The sequence below is a fragment of the Mustela nivalis genome, assembly GCF_964662115.1.
Source record: "Mustela nivalis genome assembly, chromosome: 2".
NCBI lineage: Eukaryota > Metazoa > Chordata > Mammalia > Carnivora > Mustelidae > Mustela > Mustela nivalis.
The window spans coordinates 15,278,355-15,291,711 of record NC_139021.1 but is presented as its reverse complement, the minus strand read 5'-3'; the positions used below and the strand labels follow the sequence as shown (position 1 = coordinate 15,291,711).

The 13,357-nt window shown below is 41.4% G+C and overlaps 1 protein-coding gene across 2 annotated transcripts in view; it reads right to left on the bottom strand.

Moving 5' to 3' along the window:
* WASHC5 (WASH complex subunit 5) overlaps positions 1 to 13,357 on the bottom strand; it is a 59,368-nt gene that overhangs the window by 32,758 nt on the left and 13,253 nt on the right. For both annotated transcript variants that reach the window (XM_082719711.1, XM_082719712.1), the window contains exons 8-11: positions 10,712 to 10,825; positions 8,579 to 8,750; positions 3,782 to 3,909; positions 617 to 746 (exon numbers count right to left, since the gene is read on the bottom strand). In XM_082719711.1, coding sequence (XP_082575837.1) covers positions 617 to 746; positions 3,782 to 3,909; positions 8,579 to 8,750; positions 10,712 to 10,825 — 544 coding nt within the window. The remainder of the gene's footprint in view (positions 1 to 616; positions 747 to 3,781; positions 3,910 to 8,578; positions 8,751 to 10,711; positions 10,826 to 13,357) is intronic.

The following is a 13,357-nucleotide window of genomic DNA, read 5'->3' as shown; positions in this document are numbered from 1 at the left end:
CCTAAAAGAAGGGGAATATCATTAATAGCATTAAAGTAATGATTAATATCTTTAATAAGAGTAGTGTTTCAGAAAGTCTGCAGGTCCCCTCTTCTGCCACTAGATGGCAGGCACACCGTGGGGCGGGGGGTGGGGTAATGGGTGAGCAGCAAACATGATTAGAAGCTGAGAATCTTGCATACCATCTATGTTAGTAGTTAGTAATATTCTTGAGGGAAGTATCCTGAGAAGATCAGGACAGTTAGGTCCTTTTGTCCCTCCCCACAAATGCATGTAAGTTAATACACCAGGGGTGTATAATGTATAAGTTAACACACCCAGGGGTGCATACTCTGGTGAGGGTCGGGAATGAATTATGACTACGTATAGTATAACAACCCTTCTAACCCAATCACATACTTCCAAAATAAGAAACCTTAAGTCCAGAGAGGCTACAAAGGTTGCCTAAAGGAGCGCAAAGCTAGAGGAAGCTAAAACTAAGCTTTAGATCTTCATTAGTAGCCCCCTAGCATACGATGATGACAACGTAAGGACTTTTTACTAGTTTTACTATGCTGCTTTCCAGTAATTTCTGTGTACACTTCAAGCACACCAATAGTTCCTCTTCAGCAATTACCATTTTTCTCCACTCGGGTTAGGGGTTTCACTCCTGAAAAGACATCAGCAAGCTCCATCATCCGCTCGGAACCCTCCTTCTTGTAATACTCCCATTTGGCTTGCTTTTCTGAAAGCATTTGCTTGAACATCTGTTGAAAGAGACAGAAAAGAAATTACTTAAGAGGAAGTCTAAATTAGGCAGTTTACCAAGAAAGCCTGAATGAAACCCAATTTATTATAAAAATATATGTCTAAAAGTAACATTACCCTGATGTCATCTCTCAAGCCGTTCTCCTTTGTATAAATCGAGGGGCAAAGCTAGACCACTGCTAAGACAGTGGTTCTCAGAGCAAATGAACAGAGTGTTACCTGGATGGCTTTAAACTTCTCAGATGCCTACACTCCACCCTTGAAGATTCTGGTTCAGAGGGTCTTGGGTCGACCCAGGAAACAATATTTTTAAAAGACATGAAACTTGGTGACCACTGCTCTAAGTAAAAATTTCTGGGGTCAGGGAAGGCTGAGCATTATCTTGTCTGATGAGTGGAGAATGAGCTAAATTAATAACACAAGTTCTTTCTTTGTGATCATACAGTAAGTCTATTTATGAACTCATGTCTTTATAAAAATTAAAATCTTATAAAGGGTTGGGTAGAGAAGGAAACAGTGTATCTCAAGTTGTTGTTTTTTTTTTCCATTGAAATAAACTTCAGAAACATATTTAAGGTATGTCACAAATGTACCGGGGTTTATTTATTGAGTTTATTTATTTATCCTAAGGGGTAAATATGAGAGTATACTGATTTTTCTCTTAAATTCTTCATTCCTGGGGCGCCTGGGTGGCTCAGTGGGTTAAGCCTCTGCCTTCAGCTTGGGTCATGATCCCGGGGTCCTGGGATCGAGCCCCGAATCGGGCTCTCTGCTGGACGGGGAGCCTGTTTCCCCCTTTCCTCTCTGCCTGCTTCTCTGACTACTTGTGATCTCTCTCTCTCTCTCTCTGTCAAATAAATAAATAAAATCTTAAAAAAAAAAAAAAGAAATTCTTCATTCCTCAGCATCAAAATGAATTTTAAAAGATGAAGACTTCATTGCAGATGAAAGGATCAAGACTGGTGGAATTCTGTGGGGCCAGAGGAAAAGGAGTCTCAGTGATCAGGCAGGATGATTCAGCAATGCAAAGTAACAGAATGAGGAATTGTCAGAATTATTTCTAGAGTCTGCCCTATCTTTTCAAATGCCTGGGACCAATCAATGCCAGGTGACAAAGCAGCAGTGACTAAAAATAACACTGAGGCCTTCATCACTGACCACATGGCTTGAAGTCCTTCAAACACTAATTCACAGGTTGAACTCACAGGTTTTATCTTGCAAGACAGAACTTGGGATAGGGGATGATCCTTCGGTTAGGAGATGTACCTTTATATAAAAAATTACAAGAAACAGTGGTCCAATTAGTTTATAGGAGAATCAGAAGGTGATTCTAGAAAAAGGGTTGAGGTGGGAGGTAGGTTAACAAACCAAGCTGAAATGTATTATCTCTCATTTGCTTGATTTGCATTGGGGTAGTTGGTTTCTTTCTTTCTACCAGATCTTTCTCTTTTGAAGATCTTTCACAATGAGTTGGTCTTCTTTTCCCTCTACCAGAACAGACAGAAGGAAGCTGCCAGTTCTATTCCAACAGATTCCAGAAAAAGATCAATGATTAGAAATGCAGGCTTGGCCAGGCAGATGACCCAGACCTGTCCTGATTTTCATGCAACAAGACTGAGCTACAGAACTCTTGGGGGAACTGGTGCTCGGTTCAGTTTCCTAACTGGAGTGAGTGCACTGATTCCTCGGGGGCGACTCTCACTTGCCTCTGCAGTTTGCTCTGATCAACAAGTAAGATGCCTGGTTCCTGCTCTTGGATCTTTCTTGGTTTCTTGGCTTAATCAGTCTCTCTTCCCCCACTGTACTGAGAGCTACTTGATGGTAGGGACATGCCTTGTTCATTTTTGAATTCCTAGCACCTAGCCGGGAACAGAGCAAGTATTCAATAATGATTTGCTATTCAGAGGGAAAACATTAACGTTCTTAAAGAGATCAAAAAGGGGTAGCATTTCTCTGATCTTAAACATGATACCCAGACAAGTCACTGCAAACTGAAAACACCCCACACACGCATTAGCATGATGTTAATAATCAACACGTACTTTTCCTGAGCTACTAAATGGGGAACACAGTGTCCTCGCATATCTAGAAGATAAACATCTAGCATACCACTAACCAGACTGAGGCAAGATGAAGATCAGTTCCAAATGGACATTAACATCCACCGCTAGTTCCGGGTCCACCTGATCCAAACCCCCAAAGTTACTGGTTCCAGAACTTAGGCATTCCTGGGTATCTGCCACTTTTATTATGTCCACAGAGGCTTGTTATTTTTGCCCTAAGACTGACTTACCTCAGAATCTCCTTCAGGGAACCTGAAATCCTTAAAATCCGTAAGTTAACCTTGCTTAATTGCAAATCCTCCATCCTACTTAAAGGCCCTTTCTAGCAGGTTCTCATGGCTTTTCTGACAATGACTGAAATCCTGCCAGGCCCGGGCTGGCTCCTGCCCACCTTTCAACCTCATCTCATACCACTTTCTCTCATTCTCTCCCCTCTAGCCAACTGGTCTTTCTGGTCCTTGAACTGGTCATGCTGTTTCCTACCCAAGAGGACCTGGGCGTATTCTGCCCCCTCTCTGGCACGGTCTCCAGAATGCTCCCAACCTTTGTCTTAGCTAACTCTGACAGGTTCCTTTTTTGGGTCCCTTCAGAAGCTCTCGCTTCTCTTCTCAGGGAAGTTGGGGATAGCATCTTTGATTTTAGGTCCTCTGAGAACTATGTTCCTTTCCTTTAGAGCACTTTTCTTACTTCGCATTTACATTTTTATTAGTGCAATTCTCAGATTACTTGTTCGTATTCCTCATTAGATGGCCACCTACAAGTCTTGTACAATTTCCCCCATCCCTGTCTCCCCAACAGGCACTAAATGCCTGTTATATGTTCAATCCTGTCCTTTTAGTGTAAGAACTATCGCAGACAGCTAGAATCATAGCCTGAGCCAGAGACGCAGTTACAGAATCCTAATCCTTTTAAAAATAGTTTTAAGCATAAAAACACTAAGATGTCGATGATTATTTATTCAAGGGTTTTACCTCTTTCAGTATAAACTCAAACTGTGCAGTGTCCAACAGCAACTGAAAGAGGATCTTGGGATTGTACCTCGAGTCCGTTAGAATCTGGTCCTTGATTTGACGAAGGCGTTTGTTGTTTGGGTCACAGGCTAGAAAAGGGAAGAAAAGAGTTCCTAATTTATTAAATGTGTAGAAAACATGAACCATAAGGGGGAATTCTTAAAAACTTTCCTTCACTTTCATTCATTTTAAGCATATGAAAATAAGCAAAACATACACCATGTACAAATACACACGGAAAAATATAGTGTATCTATGCCACAAGTAAATGCAACTGAACTTTTTAAAATATGACAGTTGGATCTGGCAAGGAATGTCATTCATGATATATTATAGAAAGAGAACAAGCGGCAGAAAAGCGTTCCAAATTTTGCAGGCATTCTTGGGTTGATTCATTACTGACTCCAGTACCAACAAGCAGAGCCCTCGGACGCCATTCCGTCAGTGGGCTGGCCTCCTGATGTCCTGTTTGCAGCTGCTTTTGCTTTAGGCATTGCTCTCTGGCATTCAGGGAGGACGCTCTCGGTTTTTTGAGACTGCTCTCCTCAGAAAGACTTGCAAGGTTGGCACATCTGGGAACTCAGATTTCGGGAGATGCTACCACTCAAGCACTAGTAAGAGTGGGCCGCTATGCCCAACTATTTGTACAGTGTGTTTTATCATGGCCACCTGCTTTCCCTCTAGGAGTCTGGAATTTTGATACATGCCAGGCAGAGACTGCCTGTGATCAGCCCCAAATAAAAACCCTGGACATGGAGTTTCCAAAGAACTTCCCTAATTGGCAACACTTTACACATGCTGTTGCAATGCATTGGTGGGGACAGGGGTTCAGTTAAACGCATCCTGTGCGACTCCACCAGGAGAGGACCTCTGGAAGCTTATGCCTGGTTCCCTCCAGACTTCACCCCATGCGCCTTTTCCCTTTTCTGATTTTTCCTTCTATCCTTTTGCTGCAATAAATCACAGCCACAAGTGCTAATACATGCTGTGTCTTCTAGGAAGTGATCATAGCTACGGTGGGCTTGGGGGTCCCTGACACCAAGGGGAAGCAGGGTTACCCACACAAAGATATGGCACCTCCAAACAGGAAGAACCAGACCTGGGAGTGTTGTTCCTTGTAAAGACCCAAGGGCATGGCAGGCACTCGAAGCTTCCTGAACTATCTACCACCAAGGCCCAGAGAGATTCTGGCAACTAGGCCAAGGTGACAAAATTAGGCAGGGATGGACCCAGGGGCCAAATCTCTAATATCCTGATTCCCTGCTCAGCCTCTCAACTCCCAACCAAAACTATTTCAAATAAAATAAGCAATTTGTTAAAGGTATATAGAATTAAAAAAAATACTGATATTTGCTGAAATTAGTTTGTGGGGCCAATTATTTATTTAGGAAAAAATAAGAAAATATGGTAAGGCACAAAGAGTTACAAGTCAAGGCTAAATGGAGTATAAATAGTCAAAATAAAAAATTTAAGGCAATGAACACTGTCAGAAAATTCACATTTGATAAGGTTCAAAGTTCCTGGTTGTTGCTCTGGTGTCACATGGCTTTCTTATTTTCTTAGCCCCTCAGTGATATCCCAGGATGTCTAATGTATACAGAAGGACTGTGTTGTGTATTTCAGGGGTGTTTTCTGGTGTCTCCATTCTGGTGAAGCCTGCAGATGGCCATTTTTTTTTTAAAGATTTTATTTATTTATTTGACAGAGAGAGATCACAAGTAGGCAGAGAGGCAGGCAGAGAGAGGAGGAAGCAGGCTCCCTGCTGAACAGAGAGCCCGATGCGGGACTCGATCCCAGGACCCTGAGATCATGACCCGAGCCAAAGGCAGAGGCTTAACCCACTGAGCCACCCAGGCGCCCCAGATGGCCATTTTTTATACTGATTTCTAAGTCAATCCATCAGGAGGAAGACTCATGACAATCTAGAGAAGGGCTCAGTTTTCATGGGAAACCTCAGAGTAGGATTATTATGCATTCGTCACAACTATCTAGGAAGAGTTATATTGGAACCAGTGACGCTGACAGCACAGAGACAATTTTTTCAGCTTCATATCTGCCTAACAAAATCAAATAGACCAAACTGACAAAGAGTTCCATTTGTTTTGTATTAATTCTGATTTAATAAGAAACCACCTGAGACTAATTTGCTTTCATTTTCAGATAGAGAACATCATCCTGCATTAATAATTAATTCCTTGGTAGAAATCAGGGATGGTTCCAGCATTCTCAGAGGCTGATCCCATCTCTGAAATCTGACATGCAGGAATGCAGACTCAGAGAACTGAGGCAACAGATCTTAGAAGCACGGTACCCTCAGAGTCAGACTTCAGGAGCCGGGCAGCCCTGCCTGCCTGGGTTGGCTCTGAGCGTGTTTCTTCAGAAGCTTCAAGACACTGGGGAGGCATCCAAAGCCTGGGCGAGATGTCTCCAGCAGATCAACAGGAGGGAATATAAAGAAGACACATTCCTTCCTACACATGACGACCGGAAGCACCATAAAAGCTAAATAAGCAGTTACTTTCCCCACACATGACTCATCATCAGATAGGTAAATCATTTGTTTCTGGTAAATGATGACCTTACGCAATCAGGCCAGACAACTGCCAGGCACAAAAATGGAAAACAGATGTGCCTGAAGATAAATGCACAGAATAGTGTTTGTTGTCCCTGCAAGGGTGCAAATCCCGGAGACTCCCTGGCTCCCAGACTGGAGTCTTGGAGGTCAAGCCACGGTTGTGGGGAAGACGACAAGGAGGCTGAGTCACTGGAAACCCACTGTTGGTTTTACGATAGAATATAACAAGGACCCGAGTTGTTTACATGCTTGAGAATGTAAGACTGGTAAAGAAGATTCAATACTGAGTCATTATAGCAAAATCCTCAAATTCAAACTGGAGTTTATATAAAAAAGAAATGTGACTAACACCAGATCCATTATATGATTCAGCGTCAGCCATGGTATTCGTGCTGTGGGTAAACTGTAAACTGGAGAGAGATGTAGGCAAAAGAGTAAAACGGAAAAAAACAAAAAACAAAAAAGTGGAAAGTAGCACTTTTGAGAAAGGTTTGGAGCTGGAGATTTCTAGTGTGAAGAGAGAAGGCTGAGGAGAAAGTCCACGTATATTCAGAGGTACAAAGGATGAAGAAATCCACCTGCTGTCTTCACTGCTGACCACTCCCAAGACGTGGAACCAGATGGGAGCTGGAGGAAAGAACATCTTTCCAGGGGAGGGTGTGGGCTACGGGCGGCTGTGGTACCATGGAGGCTGCAGAACCATGGGCAGGATTTTTAGAGACACGGCCTCATCCCAAAGCACAACCGTTGAAAGCAGTGCCTGTCTCAGGGTCAGTCTGAAGCGAAGTTTGTTGATGAAAAACAAAAAGCAGGAGGCTTAACAGGGCTGCTGAGTGACACGCCTGAGAGTGGGAAGCGCATGCGCTCCAGGTGAGTGAGATCGTTAGTTCATTAACATCAATCCAGCCTGTACTAAGTATGAGGAATTGTGTCAGCTCTCAACTAGCTCAGGTTAGTCCAACCTACTTATTTTTCCATTAAACCAGGTTTCTTTTTTTTTTTTTTTAACGTCAAAGTCATGGGCCCTGTGGAAGCATTTCCTACAATCTGTGAAGCAACTGAACTTGAAGGCCCATGGTGTCTCCAAGAGGACTGTGGACCAGAAAAGGTTAAGACCCAGTCTACCTTTATTAGGCACTCTGGTTTAGCCTGTTCATCAACTTTGTGGGTCCATGTTTTCTGTACTTCCCAAAGTATACCTTCTTCTCTATCATTTCTCCAGTCTAGAACTTGTTACTTCAAAATCCAAGGTTGGGGCGGCGGGGGTGGGGGAGGTTGGGCAGTCTGCTTCTGTATCCTGTGTGGATCCTTTCCCGACCACCTGACTTCTCTATGTCAACAAGCACATTTCTCTCCTGCTCTGGACTCAAATCCCAAACCCCACCATGTGTTTTGCACATCTGACCCTTACATACTGGATTAGCTCTTGTATTAGTTTCCTGCTGTAACTGATCACTACAAACTTAATGGCTTAAGAAGACACAAATGTATTTTCTTATCATCCCGGAGATGAGAAATCTGAAATGGGTCTCACTGGGGTAAAATCAAGAAGTCAAGAGATCTATGTTCCTTCTGGAGGCTCTGGGGGAAATCCTGTTTTCTTTCCTTTTTCTGCATTTGAGGCCACCTGTATTCCTTGGCTCGAGGCTCCATTCCACCTTTAAAACCAGCAATGGCCTGCTGAGCCTTTTCATGATGCCACTTCTCTAGTTCTGACTCTTCTGCTTTCCTCTTGCCCATTCAAGGACCCTTGTGTAGATTACCCCGGACCCATTGGGATAATCCCAGATAACTGAACCTGACAAAGGGACTATTCAGGTGGGCTGTTACCTTGTCCAAGTAGACACAAAAATGACTAACTTAAAAAGCAACTTGATTCTCAAGGTGCCTGGGTGGCTCAGTTGGCTGAGTGTCTAACTCTTGGTTTTAGCTCAGGTCATGATCTCACGGGTCATGAGATGGAGCCTCTGTCAGGCTCTGTGTTCAGGGGGGGAGTCTGCTGGAGAGTCTCTCTCTCTTTTCTTCTGCTTCTTCCCCTCCCCCACACGCTCTCCCTCCCTAAAATAAAAAAAGCAATTTGATTCTCTCCCAAAGGCTAAACCATTTTTGCAACATGGAGCATATCTTAATTCTGAAGGCCTTTTTGTACAGCCATGGGGACAGGCACACCTTTTGCACATTACCTGAGTCGGCCGTGTGCAGCATCAGCCATCGGATGGCGACATTGCAGTCTCTCAGGCAGTTCAGAAGCCTCGGGATATTGTCCAGAACCATCTCCTCCCTCAAATAACCTTCTTTCAGGAACTGCTGGACTTGAGCGTGCACTCTTTCACTGACAGTGGCGTATCTGCTTGACTTTTTAAAATGAGAAACAAAACAACTCGATTTACATTTTCAAAAAGAGAAAATGCTTTTCCTCGAAAACAAATCACTTGTAGATGAACTCCTGGACAAATAATCACATTTCTATAGGAGATGAGTAACATATGGACCATAGTTGGTAAGGCTCCAAGACAAGTGGTTTATTGAACATTTCTGAAAAGGACGTTGGACTCAGAACCAAGAGAATCCTAAATCCTACCTCTGGCTATGATAAGATACTGGTGTGACTTTGGATTGAACCTCTCCCTCCTGGTTTCTGCAAATGTCAACTGGAGAACCGGGAACAAGTGGTTCTGGGGGCCCCTTCTATCCTTAACTTGGATGGAAAAGAAACATAAAGGCAGTAGCTCAACTGCCTATTCTTCCCATAATTACTGACCAAGAAGGCAGAGCAGAAACTTCTACAGGAGAAGAGACTTCTACAGGCGGATGATAGCACAACGAAAATACGCCTCAGCAGGTGAAAAGTGACTTTTCAAACCAGCCTTTTGGAAATCTGGTCATTCTGCTTTCCCCGAAGCAAGAGTGAAATGTTCAACATCATTAGCCTAGTCGGGTTAGTTTCAAACTATCACCAGGTGCTTCATTGGAGGACTCTGAATATCTTTTTAAAATGGCACCAAGGAGAAAATGCAATTTTGGAAAGTAATTCTAGGGATGAAAAATTAATGCTCTGATACCAGTAAGTATTGGAAGCACTGCTTTCTCTACTACATTTCCAGGAGACATGCCAACGTTGAAATTATTTTGTGCATTATTGATGGAATTCAATTTACTTGAATAAAACATGCTGACATTCTTTGAGTCAATATCATTTTAACTGTGCTGGAAACTCAAAAACTCAGCCCAGGCTGAGGAAGGTAACTGTTTAGAAATGTCAAGGATACTAATCAACAAAGAGATTTTTATTGCTCTGTTTACTTAGGAATTTCCTTCTGCCTTATGTTCTTTTAAATTTTTTAAATTAATTATTTATTTAAAATCAATTAATTAACATATAATGTATTATTAGTTTCAGAGGTAGGGTTCAGTGATGCATCAGTCTTATATAATTTAGTACCTAGTGCTCATTATATCACATGTCCTCCTTAATGTCCATCACCCTGTTACAAATGAATGGATAAAGAAGATGTGAGAGAGATGTACACACACACACACACACACACACACACACACAGAGATACACAATGGGATACTACTCAACCACCAAAAACATGAAATCTTGCCATGTGCAACGACATGGATGGAACTAGAGGGTATTATGCTAAGTGAAATTAAGTCAATCAGAGAGAAACAAGTATCATGAGTTCTCACTCATATGCGGAATTTAAGAAACAAAACAGGATCACAGGCGAAGGGAGGGAAAAATAAGACAAAATCCCAGAGGGATTTAAGTGAATAAATCATAGAAAACAAACTGAGGGTAACTGCCTTGTGTTCTCATCAAAGAGACAGAATATAACCATTTAAACTTTAAGGAGATGAAATGCGTCTAGTTTTGTTGCTTCTTTGACACATCAGAGAGGACAAATTTAAATTACAGTGACAGGACATATTGTGTACATTTAGTTACCATCCTCAATATTCATCCTACTAATGAAAAATTAAAACTCCAGCTGCCGGTGAAAGCCGTTCTGTCCACAAGGACACAGACTTTAGCAAGAGTAAGCAAAGCCAACTGGGGTCATGTGACATACTGATTTGCCTTAGGATGCTGAATCTTGAACCTAAGTCTCCCACTTACATATACTATGCAAGTTAAAAATCTATAATTACCTATTTTATTAGGATGGGCAAAATCCCCCTTTTGTTGATCACCGTACTTAACATGTCTATGTGGACATTTGTCAAATGTCCGTGGGAACTCTCTTTCCTACCCCCCAGAGCGGGCTTGCAGCTGTTACGAGAATCCCTCTGCACTGGCCAGCACCTACCTGTTCTCTGACGTTTGCAAGGTCCAGGGTATTGTTTAAAGCAGTTTTTGCAGCTTTATACGGTTCCCAAGCATCTGCTAGATTAACCGTGATCCCCATGTAAATACTAATTACCTGCAAGAGGACACATTCATCCAGTATATTAAACACTTGCTCACTTGGAGGTCAAGTTACAGAAGACACTGCCTACTCCTTCCGGTTCAAACACCACTGCAATGGAAGCCCACGATTTGCCAAATAGAAAGTGAGCGTTCTGTCTTAGCGACACTTTGGAATAAGGGCGACAAGAGCTACTCATGGGAAAATGACTAAATCAAGGTTGACAGAAAAGTAGACTAGAGCAGTGGTCTCCTCAAACATTTTCACCTCTGCCTTTATGCAACTAAAACTTACTGAAAACTCCAAAAGTCCGAAGGACTTTTTTTTTTTTTAAATGGGGTTGTATCTATTGATACTTATCATATTACACATTACAGCTGAGACACTTCAAAAACTATTTAATTCACTTCAAATAACAAGAAACCCACTACATGCTAACATAAAATGTTTTTCATTAAAAAAACAAAACCAAAAATGACTAAAGGTTTCCCAAAAAAGTTTTGTGAGAAGGGTGGTGTCACTTGTCCATTTTTTCGAGTCTCTATAACGTCCAGCCTAACTGAACACGTCCGGACTCGCACTCAGCTCTCTCAGTCAGGGTCCTGAGGTTGACTCTCTCGGGGCCTCTGGAAAGGCAAAGTGCACTTGGGAAAGGATGAGAGGAGAAGGCTCGGACCACTGTGGTGTTATCACAAACACAGTTTCACCTCACTGAGTCCTGGAACGAGCCTGAGGAACTCCTAGGGCTCCCCAGTTCACGTGAGAATCTCTCGACTAAAGGAAACAAAGCAATATTTTTGCGGTTCTTAACTCACCTACTTCAGTCTGTATCAAATTGGGATTATTTGTCGCTATTTTTGCTAAAAGTTGCCGGAGAAATCCTGTGGTCCTGGGGATCCTCTCTTTTTGGTGGGAGTGGCTAAGCAGGGAGGTCGGATCCCCAATTTCATTTCTTTAACAGTCACAGCTCGTTGTACTTCCTTTTTCTTCTTGAGTCAGATTTGGTATTTATATATTTTTAAGAAAATTTTTTTTTAAATTTTTTTTTAAGAAAATTTTTTATTTCTTCAGAGTTTTCAAATATATTGGCACAAAGTTGCTTAGAAGTTTACTTATACTTTTAAAAGCTCTTTATTTTATCTTAGGTTTGTTTTTTCAATCTTAACATATTTAAACTTGTCTTCTCTCTCTCTCTTTCTTCCTCTCTGGTCAGTCTCACTAAGTATTTTATTAGTCTTCAAAAAAACCAGCCTTTGTTGTATTGATCATCTCTCTTTCCCTTCTTGTCCAGTTCAATACACTGCTGCTCATACGCTTATTGACTTCCATTCACTCGACCTACACTAGCTTCTTAAAGCTCAATATCTAGCTCATTTATTTTTTTCTAATTTTATTTTTAAGTCATCTCTACACCCAATGTGGGACTTGAACCCATAACCCTAAGATCAAGGGTCACATGCTGCACTGACTAAGTCAGCCAGGTACCCCTCTAACTCATTCATTTTTAATTGTTCTTATTTTAAAAATAAATATATTTAAGGTTTCATTTACTTCAGTTACTCTGAAGAATAGTTTTTAGTCATTCCCACGAGCTTCACTTTGTAGTATTTTGATGTTGGGTGATTCTACATATTTCTTCTCTGACATTGAGATTTCCTCTTTTGTTTTTTTAGAAGATTTTATTTCTCTGTCAGAGAGCACACACAAGCACGGGTAGCAAGAGGCAGGGCGAGAAGCAGGCTCCCCACTGAGCAAGGAGAAGACTGTGATTAGTATCCCAGGATCCTAGGACCCCAAAGATCATGACCTGAGCCGAAGACAAACCCTCAACCGACTGAGCCACCCAGGCATCCTACTGTGATTTCTTCTTGGACTCCAAAGTTATTTGGGAGTACATGTTTTTTTCAAACACTTAAAAATACCCTTTAAGCACTGGCTTCTAATGTGATAATGCTACAGTAAGAGAATACAGTCCATAGACTAAAATTGTTTTTTTAAACTCCATTCACTTTGTTATCTGATATTTCCTAACTTTCATACGTATCCTTTCAACTATACACAAAACATCTATTATGGATTTTTGAAAGAGCAGGATTATATTGAGAAAGAGGTATACTAAAATTTCCCATCATGATTATGGTTTCATCAGTTTTTAAGTTATTTTATTTTTTGCTTTATATATTTTGAGTATTTAACTAGGTGTGAATTTATAAATTGAACTTGGATTATTCTTATTAAAATCATATATGTCAGGGTCCTGGGATCAAGCCCCACATCGGGATCTCTGCTCGGTGGGGAGCCTGCTTCCTCCTCTCTCTCTCTGCCTGCCTCTCTGCCTACATGTGATTTCTGTCAAATGAATAAATAAAATCTTTAACAAAAAATAAAAAAAATTAAGTAAAATTCCTATTCATAAAATAACAGATTGAAAAAGAATAACAGATTGATTTATAAGCTTAGAGTCATGAAATAGAAAAGAATAAAGAAATACTTATGAAACAGTTACAATCTCAGCAACTAAAACAAGATACATTTGAATACATGGTT